This window comes from Oryctolagus cuniculus, chromosome 20 (assembly GCF_964237555.1).
Source record: "Oryctolagus cuniculus chromosome 20, mOryCun1.1, whole genome shotgun sequence".
NCBI classification, from domain to species: domain Eukaryota; kingdom Metazoa; phylum Chordata; class Mammalia; order Lagomorpha; family Leporidae; genus Oryctolagus; species Oryctolagus cuniculus.
In genome coordinates, this window is record NC_091451.1 from 3,885,470 (window position 1) to 3,905,441 (window position 19,972).

The following is a 19,972-nucleotide window of genomic DNA, read 5'->3' on the forward strand; positions in this document are numbered from 1 at the left end:
AATTAATAACATAGTAGAAACTGAATAGATAAGAATGACAGATTCAGGATGGGTTTGTTAGGAATGATGACAATTTTATGTCTCTTTTTAAAGTATATACTTATAGAATAAATAAATATAACCAAACATGGTCAGACACAAGTGCAGACAAACAATTTTGTTAGTGAGGAATCAGTAAAGACATCTCAGCTCTTTTTTTCTAGTATTAATTTTATATTTTTAGAATTTATATATGGTTAACAAATTTCATGTAATTCATGTATATGGATTTTTTTTAAACTTTTATTTAATGAATATAAATTTCCAAAGTACAGCTTATGGATTACAATGGCTACCCCCCCATAACGTCCCTCCCACCTGCAACCCTCCCCTCTCCCACTCCCTCTCCCCTTCCATTCACATCAAGATTCAGTTTCGATTCTCTTTATATACGAAGATTAGTTTAGCATACATTAAGTAAAGATTTCAACAGTTTGCTCCCACACAGAAACATAAAGTGAAAAATAATAGATGATTTTTTAAATGATGATGAAATCAGATCAAACCTATTGTCATGTTTAATTCCAGTGAGAGTCAAGTTGGGAATTGATAATTTCTTCTTTTTTTTTAACAGAAGATCAGTTTAGTATACATTAAGTAAAGATTTCAACAGTTTGCATCCCCATAGAAACACAGAGTGAAATATACTGTTTGAGTACTCGTTATAGCATTAAGTCTCAGTGTACAGCACACTAAGGACAAAGATCCTACATGAGAAGTAAGTGCACAGTGACTCCTGTTGTTGACTTTACAAATGGACACTCTTGTTTATGGCCTCAGTAATCTCCCCATGCTCCAGTCATGAGTTTCCAAGGCTATGGAAGCCCCTTGAGTTCTCCGACTCTTATCTTGTTTAGACAAGGTCATAGTCAAAGTGGAGGTTCTCTCCTCCCTTCAGAGAAAGGTACCTCCTTCTTTGAAGACCTGTTCTTTCCACTGGGATCTCACTCACAGAGATCTTTCATTTAGGTTTTTTTTTTTTTTTTTTTTTTTTTGCCTGAGTGTTTTGGCTTTCCATGCCTGAAATACTCTCATGGGCTTTTCAGCCAGATCCGAATGTCTTTAGGGCTGATTCTGAAGCCAGAGTGCTGTTTAGGACATCCGCCATTCTATGAGTCTGCTGAGTATCTCGCTTCCCATGTTGGATCACTCTCCCCTTTATTTATTCTATCGGTTAGTATTAGCAGCTACTAGACTTGTTTATGTGCTCCCTTTGACTCTTAGTCCTTTCATTACGATCAATTGTGAACTGAAATTGATCACTTGGACTAGTGAGAGGGCATTGGTACATGCCACCTTGATGGGATTGAATTAGAGTCCCCTGGTATGTTTCTAACTCTACCATTTGGGGCAAGTCAGCTTGAGCATGTCCCAAATTGTACATCTCTTCCCTCTCTTATTCCCACTCTTATGTTTAACAGGGATCACATTTCAGTTAAATTTCAACACTTAAGAATAACTGTGTATTAATTACAGAATTAAACCAGTCATATTAAGTAGAGCAGACAAAAAAAACTACTAAGAGGGATAATGTATTAAGTTGTTCATTAACAGTCAGGGCTATGCTGATCAAGTCACCGTTTCCCATAGTGTCCATTTCACTTCACCAGGTTTCCTTTTTGGTGTTCAGTCAGTTGTCACCACCGATCAGGGAGAACATATGGTATTTGTCCCTTTGGGACTGGCTTATTTCACTCAGCATGATGTGTTCCAGATTCCTCCATTTTGTTGCAAATGACTGGATTTCGTTGTTTCTTACTGCGGTATAGTATTCTAAAGAGTACATATCCCATAATTTCTTTATCCAGTCTACCGTTGATGGGCATTTAGGTTGGTTCCAGGTCTTGGCTATTGTGAATTGTGCTGCGATAAACATTAGGGTGCAGACCGCTTTTTTGTTTGCCAATTTAAATTCCTTTGGGTAAATCCCAAGGAGTGGGATGGCTGGGTTGAATGGTAGGGTTATCTTCAGGTTTCTGAGGAATCTCCAGACTGACTTCCATAGTGGCTTGACCAGTTTGCATTCCCACCAACAGTGGGTTAGTGTCCCTTTTTCCCCACATCCTCGCCAGCATCTGTTGTTGGTAGATTTCTGTATGTGAGCCATTCTAACCGGGGTGAGGTGAAACCTCATTGAGGTTTTGATTTGCATTTCCTTGATTGCTACTGACCTTGAAAATTTTTTCATGTGCCTGTTGGCCATTTGGATTTCCTCTTTTGAAAATTGTCTACTGAGGTCCTTGGCCCATCTCTTAAGTGGGTTGTTGGTTTTTGTGGAGTTTCTTGATCTCTTTGTAGATTCTGGTTATTAACCCTTTATCTGTTGCATAGTTTGCAAATATTTTTTCCCATTCTGTCGGTTGTCTCTTCACTCTCCTGACTGTTTCTTTTGCAGTACAGAAACTTCTCAATTTGATGCAATCCCAATAGTTGATTTTGGCTTTGACTGCCTGTGCCTCCCGGGTCTTTTCCAGAAATTCTTTGCCTGTGCCAATATCTTGAAGGGTTTCTCCAATGTTCTCTAGTAACTTGATGGTGTCAGGTTGTAGATTTAGGTCTTCAATCCACGTTGAGTGGATTTTTGTGTAAGGTGTAAGGTAGGGGTCTTGCTTCATGATTCTGCACGTGGAAATCCAGTTTTCCCAGCACCATTTATTGAATAGACTGTCCTTGCTCCAGGAATTGGTTTTAGATCCTTGATCAAATATAAGTTGGCTGTAGATGTTTGGGTTGATTTCTGGTGTTTCAATTCTGTTCCATTGGTCTATCCATCTGTTTCTGTACCAGTACCATGCTGTTTTGATTATAACTACCCTGTAGTATGTCCTGAAATCTGGTATTCTGATACCTCCGGCTTTGTTTTTGTTGTACAAAATTGCTTTAGCTATTCGAGGTGTCTTGTGCCTCCATATAAATTTCAGCATCATTTTTTCTAGATCTGAGAAGAAGGTCTTCGGTATCTTGATTGGGATTGCATCGAATCTATAAATTGCTTTTGGGAGAATGGACATTTTGATGATATTGATTCTTCCAATCCATGAGCATGGAAGATTTTTCCATTTTTTGGTATCCTCTTCTATTTCTTTCTTTAAGGTTTTGTAATTTTCATCGTAGAGATCTTGAACATCCTTGGTTAAGTTTATTCCAAGGAATTTGATTGTTTTTGTAGCTATTGTGAATGGGATTGATCTTAGCAGTTCTTTCTCAGCCATGGCATTGCTTGTGTATACAAAGGCTGTTGATTTTTGTGCATTGATTTTATATCCTGCCACTTTGCCAAACTCCTCTATGAGTTCCAGTAGTCTCTTAGTAGAGTTCTTTGGATCCCCTAAGTAAAGAATCATATCGTCTGCAAAGAGGGATAGTTTGACTTCTTCCTTCTCAATTTGTATTCCTTTGATTTCTTTTTCTTGTCTGATGACTCTGGCTAAAACTTCCAGAACTATGTTAAATAGAAGTGGTGAGAGTGGGCATCCCTGTCTGGTGCCAGATCTCAGTGGAAATGCTTCCAACTTTTCCCCATTCAATAGGATGCTGGCCGTGGGTTTTTTATAAATTGCTTGATTATATTGAGGAATGTTCCTTCAATACCCAATTTGCTTAGAGTTTTCATCATGAAAGGGTGTTGAATCTTATCGAATGCTTTCTCGGCATCTATTGAGATAATCATATGGTTTTTCTTCTGCAGTCTGTTAATGTGGTGAATCACATTGATTGATTTGCGAATGTTGAACCATCCCTGCATACCAGGGATAAATCCCACTTGGTCTGGGTGGATGATTTTCCTGATGTGTTGTTGTATTCTGTTGGCGAGAATTTTATTGAGGATTTTTGCGTCTGTGTTCATCAGGGATATTGGTCTATAATTTTCTTTCATTGCTGCATCTTTCTCTGGCTTAGGGATTAAGGTGATGCTGGCTTCATAGAAAGAATTTGGGAGGATTCCATCTTTTTCGATTGTTCTGAATAGTTTGAGAAGAAATGGAATTAGTTCTTCTTTAAATGTCTGGTAGAATTCAGCAATGAATCCATCTGGTCCTGGGCTTTTCTTTGTTGGGGGGTCCTTTATTACGGTTTCAATTTCTGTTTCATTTATGGGTCTATTTAGGTTTTCTATGTATTCATGGTTCAATTTAGGTAGATTGCATGTGCCCAGGAATCTATCCATTTCTGATAGATTTTCTTGTTTGCTGGCATAAAAGTCCTTGTAGTAATTTCTGATGATTCTTTTTATTTCTGTGGTGTCTGTTGTTATGTTTCCTTTTTCATCTCTGATTTTATTGATTTGGGTCTTTTCTTTTTTTAGTTAGTTGGGCCAATGGGGTGTCAATTTTGTTTATTTTTTCAAAAAACCAGCTCTTCGCTTGGCTGATTTTTTGTAATTTTTTTTTTGGATTCAATCCTGTTAATTTCTTCTCTGATTTTAATTATTTCTCTTCTCCTACTAGATTTGGGTCTGGTTTGCTGCAAATTTTCTAGGTCCTTGAGATGCGCTGAAAGCTCATTTATTTGGTGCCTTTCCAATTTCTTGATATAGGCCCCTATTGCTATAAACTTGCCTCTCAATACTGCTTTTGCCGTATCCCATAAGTTTTGATATGTTGTGTTGTTATCCTCATTTACTTCCAGAAAGTTTCTGATTTCTCTTTTGATTTCTTGAATGACCCAGTGTTCATTCAGGAGCATGTTGTTCAGTCTCCATGTGTTTGCATACTTTCTGGGGTTTCCTAAGTTGCTGATTCCCAGCTTCATTCCGCTGTGGTCTGAGAAGCTGCATGGTATGATTCTAATTCTTTTAAATTTGCTGAGACTTGCTTTATGACCTAGTATGTGATCAATCCTAGAGAAGGTTCCATGCACTGCTGAGAAGAATGTAAAGTCTTTAGATGTAGGGTTGAAAGTTCTGTAGATATCTGTTAGATCCATTTGGGCAATAGTGTCGATTAAATCTGCTGTTTCCTTGTTGATCTTCTGTCTGGATGATCTATCTATTTCTGAGAGTGGAGTATTGAAGTCCCCCAGTACTATTGTATTGGAATCTAAGTCTCCCTTCAAGTCCTTTAACATATCTTTTAAATAGACCGGTGCCCTGTAATTAGGTGCATATACATTGATAATTGTTATATCTTCCTGTTGAATTGAACCCTTAATCATTATATAGTGCCCCTGTTTGTCTCTCTTAACAGTTTTTGTATTAAAGTTTATTTTGTCTGATATTAATATGGCTACCCCTGTTTTTTTTTTTTTGGTTTTTGTTGGCATGGAATATCTTTTTCCAACCTTTCACTTTCAGACTGCATGCATCTTTGTTAGAGAGATGTGTTTCTTGTAGGCAACAAATAGTTGTGTGTTGTTCCTTAAGCCAGTCAGCCAGTCTGTGTCTTTTAACTGGACAGTTCAGGCCATTCACGTTTAATGTGACTATTGATACGTAGTGACTTTGCCCTGCCATTTTCCCGGAGATATTTTCTAGTATATGCTTTGAGCTTCCCATGCTCTTTTACTGGTAGGTGTTCTTCCTTTCCCTTCTTTCATATTGATGGCCGTGTTTCTGTGTTTCTGAGTGTAGCACATCTTTAAGTATCTTTTGAGGGCCGGACGAGTGGCCACAAAGTTTTTAATTTCTGTTTGCTATGAAAGTTCTTTATTTCACCTTCATTCACAAATGAGAGCTTGGCAGGATATAATATTCTGGGCTGGCAATTTCTCTCTCTTAGCACCTGTGCTATGTCTCGCCATTCCCTCCTAGCCTGTAGTGTTTCTGATGAGAAGTCTGCTGTGAGTCTGATTGGAGATCCTCTGAGAGTAATCTGACGTTTCTCTCTTGCACATTTTAGGATCTTTTCTTTATGTTTCATTGTGGTAAGTTTAATTACCACGTGTCGTGGTGAGGATCTCTTTTGGTCATGTTTACTGGGGTTTCTATGAGCTTCCTGTACTAGGATGTCTCTGTCCTTCTCCAGACCTGGAAAGTTCTCTGCTAGTATCTCACTAAAAAGGCCTTCTAATCCTTTCTCCCTCTCCATGCCTTCAGGAACTGCTAGAACCCGAATGTTGGTTTTTTAATGGTATCCCGTAGATTCCCAACAATATTTTTTAGATTTCTAATTTCCTCTTCTTTTCTTTGGTTTGACTATGCTTTCCTGTTCTCTGTCTTCTAAGTCTGATATTCTCTCTTCTGCTTCACCCATTCTGTTTTTAAGGCTCTCTAATGTGTTTGTCATTTGATCTATTGAGCTCTTCATTTCATTTTGATTTCTCTTCACTATCACACTTTCCTGCTCTACTAGTTTCTGCGTTTCATTTTGATTCTTCCTTAAAATTTCATTTTCACGAGAGATTCTCAATCCTGTCCAATAAGGATTTCTGTAGTTCAATGATTTGCTTTTGAAAACTTCTAAATGTTCTTATCATAAATTTTTTGAAATCCGTATCTTGCATTTCTTCTATCTCATCATCTTCATAATCTTGGCTTGGGGTGTTTTGTTTATTTGGAGGCATCATATAATGTCATCGTTGATCTTGTTCCCTCGATTTCTGTGTTTATTGCTTGGCATGGTTAATTCTGTTTCCCTCACTGTGAAGTGTTTTTTGTTTTTTGTTTTTTTTTTAATTATACTATGTCCCTGTTAAGTGTACTGCCTGCTGATGGAGGAGCCTTGGAGGCTTGAGATGGGTGTGGCCTGAGAGCTCTGCTTGGTTCTTCAGGGTTACAGGTGTGCAAAGGTGACACCCTCAGGTTATGCGTGGTAAATCTCTCTTTATTTATTTACTCATTTATTTATTTTATTTTATTTTATTTTATTTTATTTTATTTTTTGTTCAGGAGGTAAGTAATACTGCAAGGCTGAGCAGAATGGATGGTATTTAGCTTTGCTGGCTTCTACCCAAAGAGTCCTGCGGACTCCCACTGGGTTGCCTAGGCTACTGAATTGTAGTCTTAACTCTCCCCTTTTATTATGTATATCCCAGCTCTTTGTCTCTTGCTTGCCTTTGCAAGGTTGGCAGAGAGTGGAACTTGTCTGTACCAGTATGCCCCCACCTATTTATTTATTTATTTTTCCTTCTCTCCTGTAGTCTGTTGGACTTTCCCGCTTCAAAACCCGCGTCCCTCTAAAATTCTGTCCGCCGTTTCCCCGCCAATGTCTCCGGTTACTAAACTCACCTCTGCTTCCAGCGCCGATGTGTGGACTCGGAGCCCTGGGCATCTCTCCTCTCCCCGCTGGTTTCTTTGTCACATAGACTGCCCTTCCCGCACTGGCGCTCAGACTCTGCGGCTCCCGCGGTTCAGCTTCCGCGTGGTGGGCGACCCTGCTCTCCCAATAGGTCCTTTGAGTCACAGCAAATAGCTCCGGAAGAGTTTCCTCTGCAATTTTTTGCTGATCCTTTTTCTGAGGCTACCATAACTCCGCTTTCATTAAACTGAATTTTCCCGGACTATCGATGCGCGCCCTCACTATTCCGCCATCTTGGCTCCGCCCCCATGTATTTGGATTTAAGATCTAAATGATGCTTCCTACCCTATCCTTCCTCCTGCTCATAATCCCACACTCACTCCTTCTTTTCTTGATTATTCTCTTAATTTTAATAGGAAGCTTTTAGTTCATTTTATAATCATAAGCTTTAACTCTCTACCAAATAAAGAATTCAACAAGTAATAAGCAGAGAAATCAGTGTTCCTCAGAAGCATAGACAAGGGCTATGAACAATAACCAAATATTAGGATGTCAGTTTCACTCATATGTATTACTTTTTTGTTCTCTGTATATTAATTACCATAAATCAGAGAAAACGTATGATATTTGTATTTTGGGGACTGGCTTCTTTCACTAAACATAATGGTTTCTAGTTGCATCCATTTTGTTGCAAAAGACAAGATTTCATTCTCATTGATGGCTGAATAGTATTCCACACTGTTTGTATACACCTCATTTTCTTTATCCAGTCACCAGTTGATGGACATCTGAGTTAATTCCATATCTTAGCTATGGTGACTTGAGCTGCAGTAAACATTAGGGTACAGATAATTCTTTTCATAAATTGATTTCATTTCTTTTGGATAAATTCCCAGGAGTGGGATGGCAGGATCATATGCTATATCTGTTTTCAGATTTCTAAGAAATCTCCATACTGTCTGTCATGATGGCTGCACTAGTTTACATTCCCACCAGCAGTGGATTAGGGCACCTTTTCCCCCACATCCTCACCAGCCTTTATTGTTTGTTGATTTTTTTAAAAAAAGATTTAATTATTTGTAAGGGGGAGTTACAGAGAAGGAATACAGAGGCAGAGAGGGTCTTCCATCTGCTGGTTCACTCCCCAAATGGCTGCAATAACTGATGCCAGGCCAATCTGAAGCCAGCAGCCAGGAACCAGGAGCATACTCTGGATCTCCCAAGTGGGTACAGGGGCACAAGACTTGGGTTATCTGTAGTTTTTCCAGGCACATTATCAGGGAGCTGGATCAGAAGTGTTGCAGCCTGAACTCAAACCAGCACTCATATGGGATGCCAGCACTGCAGGCAATAGCTTTACCTGCTATGCCACAGTGCCTGCCCTGATTTTTGGTTTCTGTATGATAGCCATTCTTACTGGGGTGAGGTAAAAGCTCATTGTGGTTTCTGTTAGCATTTCTCTGATGGCTAGTGATCCTGAATATATTTTCAGGTGTCTATTGGCTATTTAAATTTCATCCTTGGAAAAATGCCTATTAAAAGTGCCTCTTAATATAACAGGAAAAATGCCTGTTGCCCATTTCTTGATGGGATTCTTTGTTTTATTGTTTTTGAGTGTCTTGACCTTATTAGAGATGCTGGATATTAATACTTTTTCAATTGTATAGTTTGCAAATATTTTCTTCCATTATGTCAGTTGCTTCTTTTGTTGAGTGTTTACTTTGCAGTTCAGAAGCTTCTTAGCTTGATGTAATCTCTTTTGACCATTTTTGTTTTTATTGCCTGTGCTTCACTGTGTCTTTTCCCAAAAGCCTTTGCCTATGCCAGTGTCTTGGAGAGTTTCCCTGATGTTCTTCTCTAGTAATTTGATGGTCTCACATAGATTGATTGGTCTCACATAGATGATTGATCCAATTATAGTTGATTTTTGTATAAGTTGCAAGTAGGGATCTACCTTACAACTACATGTGAAGATCAAATTTTCCCAGCACCATTTTTGAAAAGACTGTCCTTTCTTCAGGGATTGCTTTTAGTTTTTTTACCACAAACTAGTTGGTTATAGATGCATGGATTAATTTCTGGGGATTCTATTCTGTTTCATAGGTCTGTATGTCTTTTTGGTGCCAGTACCAGGCTATTTTGATTATAATTACCTTGAAGTAGATCTTAATTGCTGGAATTGTGTTGCCTCCAGCTTTGTTTTTGTTGTTTGATTGCTTTAGCATTTCATGCAAATTTGAGCATCATTTTTCACTAGCTCGAGAAGAATGTTGTTGGTATTTTGATTGGGATCACATTAAATCTGTAAACTGCTTTTGGGGGGCTGGCCCTGTGGTGTAATATGTTGAGCCTTGGCTTGCGGCATTGGCATCTCATATAGGTGCTGTTTTGCATCCTGGCTATTCTTTTGATCCAAATCTCTGCTAATGGCCTGGGAAGGCAGTGGAAGATGGGCCAAGTGCTTGGGCCCCTGCACCCATATGGGAGACCTGGAGGAAGCTCTTGGCTCCTGAGTTCAGATCATCCCAGCTCCAGCCATTTGGGGAATGTCAGGATGGAAGACATCTCTCTCTGTCTCTCCCTCTCTCTGTTTCTAACTCTGCTTCTCAAATAAATTAATTTTTAAAAATTAAATTAAAAATTAAAAATATTGCTTTAGGTAGCACAGGCATTTTAATGATATTAGTTCGTCCAATTTATGAACGTGTAAGTTTTTCCTTTTTGTATGTATTATATTTCTTTAATGACTTGTAATTTTGCTTATAGAGATCTTTCACAGCCTTGTAAAATTTATTCCAAAGTCATACAGAATTTTGTATCTATTGTGAATGGTACAGATCTGATAAGTTCTTTCTCAGCCATGGCGTTTTTTTCTGTATATAAAGGTTACTGATTTTTGTATGTTGATTTTTATATCTTGCAACTTTACCAAACTCTTTTGAGTTTCAGTAGTCTCTTAGTGGAGTCTTTTGGTTTCCCAATATAGAGGATCATGATCATGTCATCTGCAAACAGGGATTATTACACTTTCTCCTTTTTAATTTGTATTCCTTTGATTTATTTTTCTTGTATTATTGCTGTGGCTAAAACTTTTAGAACTATATTGAATAGCAGTGATGAGAGTGAGCAACTTAGGCCGGCACTGCGGCTCAATAGGCTAATCCTCCACCTGCGGCGCCGGCACACCGGGTTCTAGTCCCAGTCGGGGTACCGGATTCTGGCCTGGTTGCCCCTCTTCCAAGCCAGCTCTCTGTGTGGCCCGGGAAGGCAGTGGAGGATGGCCCAAGTCCTTGGACCCTGTACCTGCATGGGGGACCAGGAGAAGTACCTGGCTCCTGGCTTTGGATCGGCGCAGCGCACCGGCTGCAGCAGCCTTTGGAGGGTGAATCAACGGTAAAGGAAGACCTTTCTCTCTGTCTCTATCTCTCTCACTATTCACTCTGCATGTCAAAAAATAAAAAGAGAGAATGAGGAACTTCATCTAGTTTGATATCTTAGTGGAAATCCTTCCAAGTTTTCCCACTAAATAGGATGTTGGTTGTAGATTTGTCATATATTGCCTTGATTGTGTTAAGGAATGTTCCTTCTAAACCTAATTGGCTTAAGGTTTTTATAATGAAGCATGTTGTATTTTATCAAATGCTTCCTTTGCATCTATTGAGATAATCATGTGGTTTTTATTCTTCATTTTGTTACTGTGATATATCACATTTATTGATTTGCATATATTAAACCATACCTAGATACCAGGGATAAATCTCACTTGATCTGGTGAATGATCTTCCTGATATGTTGTTGGATTTTATTAGCTAGTATTTTGTTGAGGATTTTTGCATCTCTGTTTATCAGAGCTCTATAGTTCTCTTTTCTCTATTGTATCTTTATTGGTTTAGGAATTAAGGTGATGCTGGCCTAATAGAAGGACTTTGGAAGTATCCTTCCCTTTCAATTATTTTGAATAGCTTGATGAGAATTAGAATTATTTCATCAAAAGTTTGGTAGAATTCAGCAGTGAAGCTATCTGGTTCTGGGCTTTTTAGGAGGGTGTGTGTTGCTGATTTAGTCTCTGCCTTGGTTTTTGGTTTGTTTAGGTTTTCTGTGTGTCTTCATGAGTCATTTTTGGTTTACTGTATGTGTCCAGGAATCTGTTGATTTCATCTAGGTTTTTCCATTCTGTTAGCCATCACATCTGATGCCTACATTCTGTATTGCAGTGCTAATCTGAGTTTTGGTTGCTGTACTTCCAACTCAGTTTCTTGTTTAATATCCCTGGGAAGCAGTGGATGATGGCTCAAATTCTTGAGTTCCTTTCACCTAAATGTAAGATCCATGCAGAAGATGGCTCAAGGCCTTGAGCTTCTCTACCCATGTGGGAGTCCCAGAAGAAACTCCTGGATCCTGGCTTCAAATTGGCTTAGCTTTGCCATTGCAGCTATTTGGGAGTGAAACAGAGGATGGATGATATCTCTGTGTAACTCTGCCTTTCAAATAAATAAATAAATCTTTAAAAATATTTATTCATTGAAAAGCATATTTTTACAGTCAGTGATCTTCCATCTGTTGGTTCACTCCCCAAAATGTCTGCTATGCATAGAGTGGGCCAGGATGAAGCAAGGAGCTTCATCTGGTTCTCCCACGTGGTTGGCAGAAGTCAATATACTTGGGCTATAAACAATCATCGATTCTCAAAATTTCTATTTCATTCCAATACATTACATTTCAGGCATTATATTGTTACCTCAGATCAGGAGAAATATATGATATCTGTCTTTTTGGGACTGGCTTATTTCACTCAGCATAATGATTTCCAGTTGCATCCATTTCATTGCAAAAGACAGGATTTCATTTTTTTAACAGCTGAGTGATTCTCCATAGTGTATATATGCCATAATTTCTTTATCCAGTCAACAGTTGATGGACATCTATGTTGATTCTATATCTTTGCCATTGTGAATTGTGCTGCAGTGAACATGGGGGTACAGTTAACTCTTTCATATACTGATTTCTTGTTGGTTTGGGTAAATTCCAAGGACTGAGATGGCTGGATCATTTGGTAGGTTTATATTCAGATTTCAGATGTATCTCCATACTGTGTTCCACAGTGGTTGCATCAGTTTACATTTGTATCAACAGTGGATCAGTGTACCTTTTTCCATACATCCTCTCCAGCGTTTGTCATTTGTTGATTTCTGTACAAGAGCCATTCTAACTGGAATGAGGTGAAACCTTATTGTGGTTTTGATTTCATTTTCCTGATGGCTAGTGATCCTAAGCATTTTCGCAAGTGTCTGTTGGCCATTTGAATTTTCTCTCTTGAAAAATGCGTGTTCGGATACTTTGCCTATTTCATAACTGTACTGTTTGTTAAATTTCTTGAGCTCTTTATAGATTCTGGATATTAACCCTTCATCAGGTGTGTACTTTACAAATATTTTATCCCATTCTATCAGTTGCCTCTTTACTTTGCTTCTGAGGTTGATGTAATCCCATTTGTTCATTTTGGTTCTGAGTGCCTGTGCTTCTGAGGTCTTTTCTAAGAAGTCTTTGCCTATGCCAGTGTCTTGCATAGTTTCCCCAATGTTCTCTCGTGATTTGTTGGTATCAAGTTGTAGATTTAGGTCTTTGATCCATTTTTAGTGGATTTGTGTAAGGTATAAGGTAGGAGTCCAGTTTCATACTTATGCACATGACCCAGATTCCCCAGTACTGTTTGGTAGAGAGACTGTCCTTGCTCCAGGGACTGATTTTAGCTCCTTTGTCAAGGACAAGTTGGTTGTAGATGCATAGATTGATTTCTGGAGTTTCTGTTGTGTTCCATTGGTCTACACATCTGTTTTTGTGCCAGTACCACGTTATTTTGATTACAACTGCCCTTTAGTATGTCTTCAAATCAGGTATTGCGATGCATCTGGCTTTGTTTTTGTTGTATAATATTGTTTTAGCTATTCAGGGTCTATTGTGTTTCCATATCAATTTTAGCATCATTTTTTCTAGATCTGCAAAGAATGTCATTGATATTTTGATTGGGATTGCACCGAATCTGTAAATTGCTTTTGGTAGTATGGGCATTTTGATGATGTTGATTCTTCCAATCTATGAACTTGGAAGATTTTTGCATTTTTTAATATCTTCTATTTCTTTTGTGAATGTTTTATAATTTGCATCATAGAGATTTTTAACATCTTGGTTAAATTTATTCCAATGTATTTCATTCTTTTTGGAGCTTTTGAGAATGGGACTAATCTTAAAAGTTCTTTCTCCCCCATGACATTGTGTATGCAAAGAATATTGAGCACCAGCTCTGGAGTGAGGTAAGACCAGTCTGCAACAGCCTAAGCCACTGGCAATAAAGCTGCAGGAAGAGCCTAGTGGGAATCCAGCTTGGAGCCTTGTGGGGGCCAGTGTACTACCAAACTACAGAGGAAAAAAAGCGGGGGGGGGGGGGCTCATTTCACTTACTGACCACCCTTAAACCAGCATCCTGTAACAAACCAGTAGATGGCCAGTGACATTTTGGACATATATAACTGTTGATCCAGCTGGTGTCTGTGCACCCAGCAATCAGTCATGCAGGGATTCCTGATTCTGGCTGGGAGAATTGACAAGGGGCTGGGTGATTGTGACTGTGAAAGGCTTGTGTGCTGAGACTGTGAAAACACTGGGTGTGTGGGAGGGCTCAGGATGTGGCTGGGACTTTGGGCAGTAATGTGGAAGGCTCTACATGCTCAGGGCACCCTGATTCCCTCGAGAGGGTCATTGCTGTGAAATTTGGGCTTACACCAAGGACAGCAGAGATACTTAGTGTGGTTCTTATAGCAGTGTGGATGAATATTATACCCACTGGGGCAAGCACCCTGGCACTGGTCTCCTTTGAGAAGGTGAGGTGAGCTAAAAGTGTATCAACAGATCAGAACAAGATTCCTTTCTGAAAGAAAAAAAGATTTACCATGGGGCCAGCCCTGTGGCATAGCAGGTGAAGCTACCACCTGCAGTGCCGGCATGCCGTGTGGGTGCTGCTTCAAGTATTAGCTGTCCCACTTCTGATCGGTCTCTTTGCTGTGCCCTGGGAAAGCAGCAGCAGATGTCTCAAGTCCTTGGACTCCTGCGCCCATGTGGGAGACCTGGGAGAAGCTCCTGGCTCTTGGCTTCAGATCTGCACAGTTCTGGCCATTGCGGCCAACTAGAGAGTGAACCAGTGGATGGAAGACCTCTCTGTCTCCCTCTCTGCCTCTCCTTCTCTGTGTAACTCTGAATAAATTTCTGGAAAGAAATGAACATGACAACACAACATATCAAAACTTATGGGATATAGCAAAAGCAGTGTTAAGAGGAAGTTTATAGCAATAGGTGCCTACATCAAGAAATTGGAGATTTGAAAATATACATATAGAGAGGGAGAGACACAGAGTGATCTTTCCATATGCTGGTTAACTCCCCATATGGCTGTAATGGTCAGGGCTGGAACAGGCTGAAATCAGGATCCAAGAGCTTTATCTGGGTCTCCCACATTGGTAGCATTTACTAGCAGCAGCTGGATCAAAAACAGAACATGAACCAGTACCTATATGGGGTGCTTTCATTGCAGGTGGCAGCTTTGCATGCTATGGGACAATGCTGGCCCTATTTTATGGAAACTTCTACATGAGATTTTGAAGTTGTGTTAATTGTATTTTGCATATAATTCAAGCTTCTCCCTTACTCACCAGTATGTATCAGCATTTGATGTAGGACAAATCATAAAGCACAATGGCTTAACAAATAGCCATTTGATTTGTAATTCTGACTCAGTATTATAGGATAGGCTCAGCGGGGCAGTTCTTATGATCAGTCTGGGATCAGAAATGAGGGATTAGTCATCTGATGCACTGATTTAGGCCATGCCTTAGAGATGGCTTCACTTAAATGTCTGGTGATTTGTGGCAAGTTTTGGCTAGATTCTATTTCTTCAACAGGCAGACGCCATGGTTTTCTAGAAGATAACTGTGTCAAATAAGGAATATCTGAGAAGGGAAATACTTTACATACTACATATTTTACATTTCTGTCACATTTACTAATACCTCATGTGGTAAAGCAAGTGAAATCCAGGGTCTTGTGTGAAGGGATGGATACAGGGAATGGTGCTATTTGGAATCATTACTTGAAAAGTGTACTATATTAAATATACATTTTATATATATATATATATATATATATATATATTTTTTTTTTTTTTTGTTGTTCCAGTGCAATTTTGTCCAAGAATGTGAAACTATAAGTCACATACTTTCTTTTTTATTTTATTTATTTATTTATTTTTGACAGGCAGAGTGGACAGTGAGAGAGAGAGACAGAGAGAAAGGTCTTCCTTTGCCGTTGGTTCACCCCCCAATGGCCACTGTGGCCGGCGTGCTGCAGCCAGCGTACCGCGCTGATCCAAAGCCAGGAGCCAGGTGCTTCTCTTGGTCTCCCATGTGGGTGCAGGGCCAAAGGACTTGGGCCATCCTCCACTGCACTCCTGGGCCACAGCAGAGAGCTGGTCTGGAAGAGGGACAACTGGGCTAGAATCCTGTGCCCCAACCGGGACTAGAACCTGGTGTGCCAGTGCTGCAGGTGGAGGATTAGCCTGTTGAGCTGCGGCGCTGGCCAAAGTCACATACTTTCTATAGAATTCAGGTCTAAAAAAATAAGTGTTCTAAGTGTACATACAAATATGGAATCCTATGTGGTACTTTGCATTAAGAGAGAAATAGTGAATCCAAAATAACTTACTTTAGTATAAATTTTAGTGGCAACATAATGTTTATCTCTTTGATAGTCTCATTTATTTGAACAATCACCCTTAAATTTTTATTTTTTTTACTGTTATCATTTTACATATTTGTAGACAATGCTTTCTTTTTATTTTTTATTTTTTTTAATTTTTTTGACAGGCAGAGTGGACAGTGAGAGAGAGAGAGAGAGAGAAAGGTCTTCCTTTTGCCGTTGGTTCACCATCCAATGGCCACCGAGGCCGGCGCTGTGGCCGGCGCACCGCGCTGATCCGATGGCAGGAGCCAGGTACTTATCCTGGTCTCCCATGGGGTGCAGGGCCCAAGGACTTGGGCCATCCTCCACTGCACTCCCTGGCCACAGCAGAGAGCTGGCCTGGAAGAGGGGCAACTGGGACAGAATCCGGCTCCCCGACTGGGACTAGAACCCAGTGTGCCGGCGTCGCAAGGCAGAGGATTAGCCTAGTGAGCCGTGGCGCCGGCCCGACACTGCTTTCTTAAACCAGTGATAACTTTTTTTTTTTTTAATCTCTGGTGCCTTTCCTATATATTTCCATGTTTAAAGGTTTATTCTTCCATAGTGAAGCTGATGTTTTCTCGGTTAATATATTATTTATTACTTTTTTTCATTATTATCATATTCTTTTTTTCTTTCATACTTCAATGTAGCAGCAAACCAGAAAAGATTTCTTTTAATCCCTTCTATTCATCTTCTCTTCCAGGTATGAGTCTGGGCACCTCCACATATTTCCAAGAGCAGAGAAAATTAATACATTACCTGTAAGTGGTTTCTTGATTATTCTCCAGCTTGTTGCCAGTTTTCCTTTTATATTTGTAATAGTTTATTAATTGAACTGGAAGAATAGACAAAAATATATTTTCAGGGAATATACAGAAACACGATGAATGATAAGTTTGGCATGATTATGAAACATTGCTCTCATCCAAGGTAATGCAGTTTGTTCTTGTCTTTCTGTTGCCATGGCAAAATATATATTTGTTACATGTTTTGAGTTGAAACTTAGAGTACAGTATGCTAAATTTTTGGGGTCATGATATTTGAAATAGTATTGTCATATACATGATGCAGTGAGCAGTGTTTTAGTGCTACCCTGAAATAAACGCTTAGCATTCTACAAGGTTAAGACTTGTCTAGTACTAAAACACAAATCAGCTAAGTTTGTTTTTGAATTGTTAGAGTAATGTAGTCCTTAATAGTTTTGTGGAGCTGAACTTGATTCAGGGTTAGGATCAGGAATGTGTGGGGAAAAGAATCTACTGCAGGTTCTTTTATTTTTTTAAGGTTTACTTATTTATTTGAAAGGCAAAATTACAGAGATTTGGAGAGACATGGAGACAGAAAGAGATATCTTATACATACTGGTTCATTCCCCAAATGGCATATTAGGGTTGAGCTAGAATGGAAGTGGAGCAGCAAGGATTCAAATCCTCTGTTCACACAGAATGCCAGCAATGTGCATGGAGTCTTAACCTGCTGCACCATAATGCTGGTGCCTATTGCAAGTTCTTAAATCTGTAGGCATTTCTCTCAGTCACAAATGCAGATTGTACTGCAGACTTTCCCAGGTTCTGGTTTTGGGTAAATAATTCCATTGTTTTAACTTTAATTTGGTGTAATGTTATTTCAGTTCTTCAAATTTTTATCAATTGAGTATTCATAGACAAAGCCAAAAGCTATTTTTCATTCTTTGTCTTACTTGAATCTTCTCTTTTATTTAAAAATATATGAGCATGATAGTGAAAGAAGTTGATGAACTCAGAGAGACAGCTCCCATGCAGTTATTAATTCCCAAATAAGCATACCAAGCATAAGTGGGCAGGATTGAAGCCCAGAGTCAGGAATGAAGTCTAGGTTTCTCTTATTGGTGGCATCAGCATCACTTCTCCAGGTCTGCCTTAGCTGGAGCTGGCACTGGAAATCCAACCTAGGCAATCTGTGGTAGAAGTAGGGTATCTTAGCTGGCATCATAAACACTGAGCTAAAACCCTGCCATCTCATTTAAAATATTTTTTCTTTGCCATATTTCAAGTGATTGTGCCTGTTTTCCTGGAAATTCTTCTCTGTTCATTCCCATCATTGCTTCACTGATGGTTTCTTGTGTTCTTCCCTGAGTACTTCTACAATCTTGTCCTTAACATTGCTCATTCAAGAGTCAATATTGTCCTTCTTTAAGCCCCCTCAACAGATGTGGCCCCTTGTGACCTGGAACTTCTATTTCTCTCTAGCTTGGGCATTTTTCATATCCTTTAGACCATAGATTTTACTTCTTGTTGAATGCTTCTGTGGCTTTCCAAATGTTCAACAGATCTAACATGAAATCACATCCTTCCTTCTTCCTTCACACTCACATAGAAGATACAAAACGGGCAGTGTTTGTTTTGTGACAGAGTTGATACGTTGACCAGAAGTGTTCTATTACAGATGATGATAGCATTTGAAGACCTTGCTGTGTACTTTACCTGGGAGGAATGGCAGAACATGAACCAAGCTCAGAAAACCCTGTACAGGGATGTGATGCTGGAGACCTACAGCAGCCTGTTCTCCTTGGGTGAGTGACACCCATCATATGCTCAGTGGTAATATTTTCTTGGTGCTTGACAAATAAATGAACACTTTATAGTTTATTGATTGGCAGGTATAGAATTTGAGCCCATGAATAAGCTGATTGTCTGCCATCTTGGAAAGGATTCAAATTGGTACATTTGTTGCATAGCACGTGGATGAGGCTGTAGTCCTTTAAATAACCCAAGATAGTGATTTCATAAAGTCTTACATTGTTTCCATTAATAGGGCACTGCATGACCAAACCTGACTTGATCTTCAAGTTGGAGCAAGGAGCAGAGCCATGGATGGTGGAAGAATTCCTGAATCAGAGTTTTCCAGGTCAGTCTGCACATAATGGGCAGGGAGGCCAAGGCAGAAAAAGAGCAGTAGATGCTGTGGTGTTCTTTCCATGGATTTTTTCCAAATTTTACTCCTGATGACAACTGGTTTTGTGCATTAGATGCAAGCATTCTAGATATCTAGGGATACCAGGATCTATCTAACTCTTTTGTTCTTGTTGAAGGTATTCTTTGATTTAAAAAAAAATTCCAATCCTTTTATCACGTTACTAAGGTGTTTTTCTAAGTTAGATACATTCCTCAAATTATCTTTTCCTTCTCTACACTTTCATACCTTTTCCTTCATGCACCTATTAGTTCATTCAGTGCTAGTTAGTTGAACAATTTATAGAAACTTGTTTCTTACTCATCGTTTAATTTGTGTTCCCACTCATGGTTTTGGCCAGCCCCACCCTGCATTGCCAGCATCCCATATGGGCACTGGTTCAAGTACCAACTGCTCCTCTTTCCATCCAGCTCTCTGCTAATGTGCCTGGGAAATCAGTGGAGGATGGTCCAAGTCATCGAGACTGCACCCGCATGGGAGACCTAGAAGAAACTCTTGGCTCCTGGCTTCTGCCTGACCCAGCCTTGGTTATTGTGGCTATTTGGGGTGCAAACCAGCAGATGAAAGACTTCTCTCTCTTTCTCTGTCTACTTCTTTCTGTAACTCTACCTTTCAAATAAATAATTGTTTAAAAAATCATGAAACTAAGCATGAACTTATAAGAACATGAAAATAAGTGATCCTAGAACCACCAAGAAAGTCTGGGATTCTGAGTCCCAAGATCAAGTAACATTGTGGTTTTTTGTAGAAGTGCTTAGATTTCTTTGAATTTGAAGTATGAATTATTTTAGTGTTGTTGAAATAACAACAAAAACAAAAAGATAAGAAATGCATAGGAAATGAAGTTTTCTGTGAAAATAAGGGAAAACTGATCAAAAGCCTTCAGAAACTCAAATTATCACAAAAAAATGTTTATAGAATGAATTGAGAGGAGATAACCAGCACTGATGATATAAGGATGACATAGAAAACACTTTTCAAAGAAGCTGAACATACCCTGTGTTGCAAAAACAAATGCTTTAAACTGATTGGGAGTG

The 19,972-nt window shown here is 39.3% G+C and overlaps 1 protein-coding gene across 3 annotated transcripts in view; it reads left to right on the forward strand.

Moving 5' to 3' along the window:
* LOC100347451 (zinc finger protein 420) overlaps window positions 1-19,972 on the forward strand; it is a 43,543-nt gene that overhangs the window by 17,323 nt on the left and 6,248 nt on the right. For all 3 annotated transcript variants that reach the window (XM_051829755.2, XM_051829754.2, XM_008251264.4), the window contains 3 exons: window positions 16,687-16,744; window positions 18,408-18,534; window positions 18,777-18,869. In XM_051829755.2, the coding sequence (XP_051685715.1) occupies window positions 18,408-18,534; window positions 18,777-18,869 (220 nt within the window). In that variant the 5' untranslated portion in view covers window positions 16,687-16,744. The remainder of the gene's footprint in view (window positions 1-16,686; window positions 16,745-18,407; window positions 18,535-18,776; window positions 18,870-19,972) is intronic.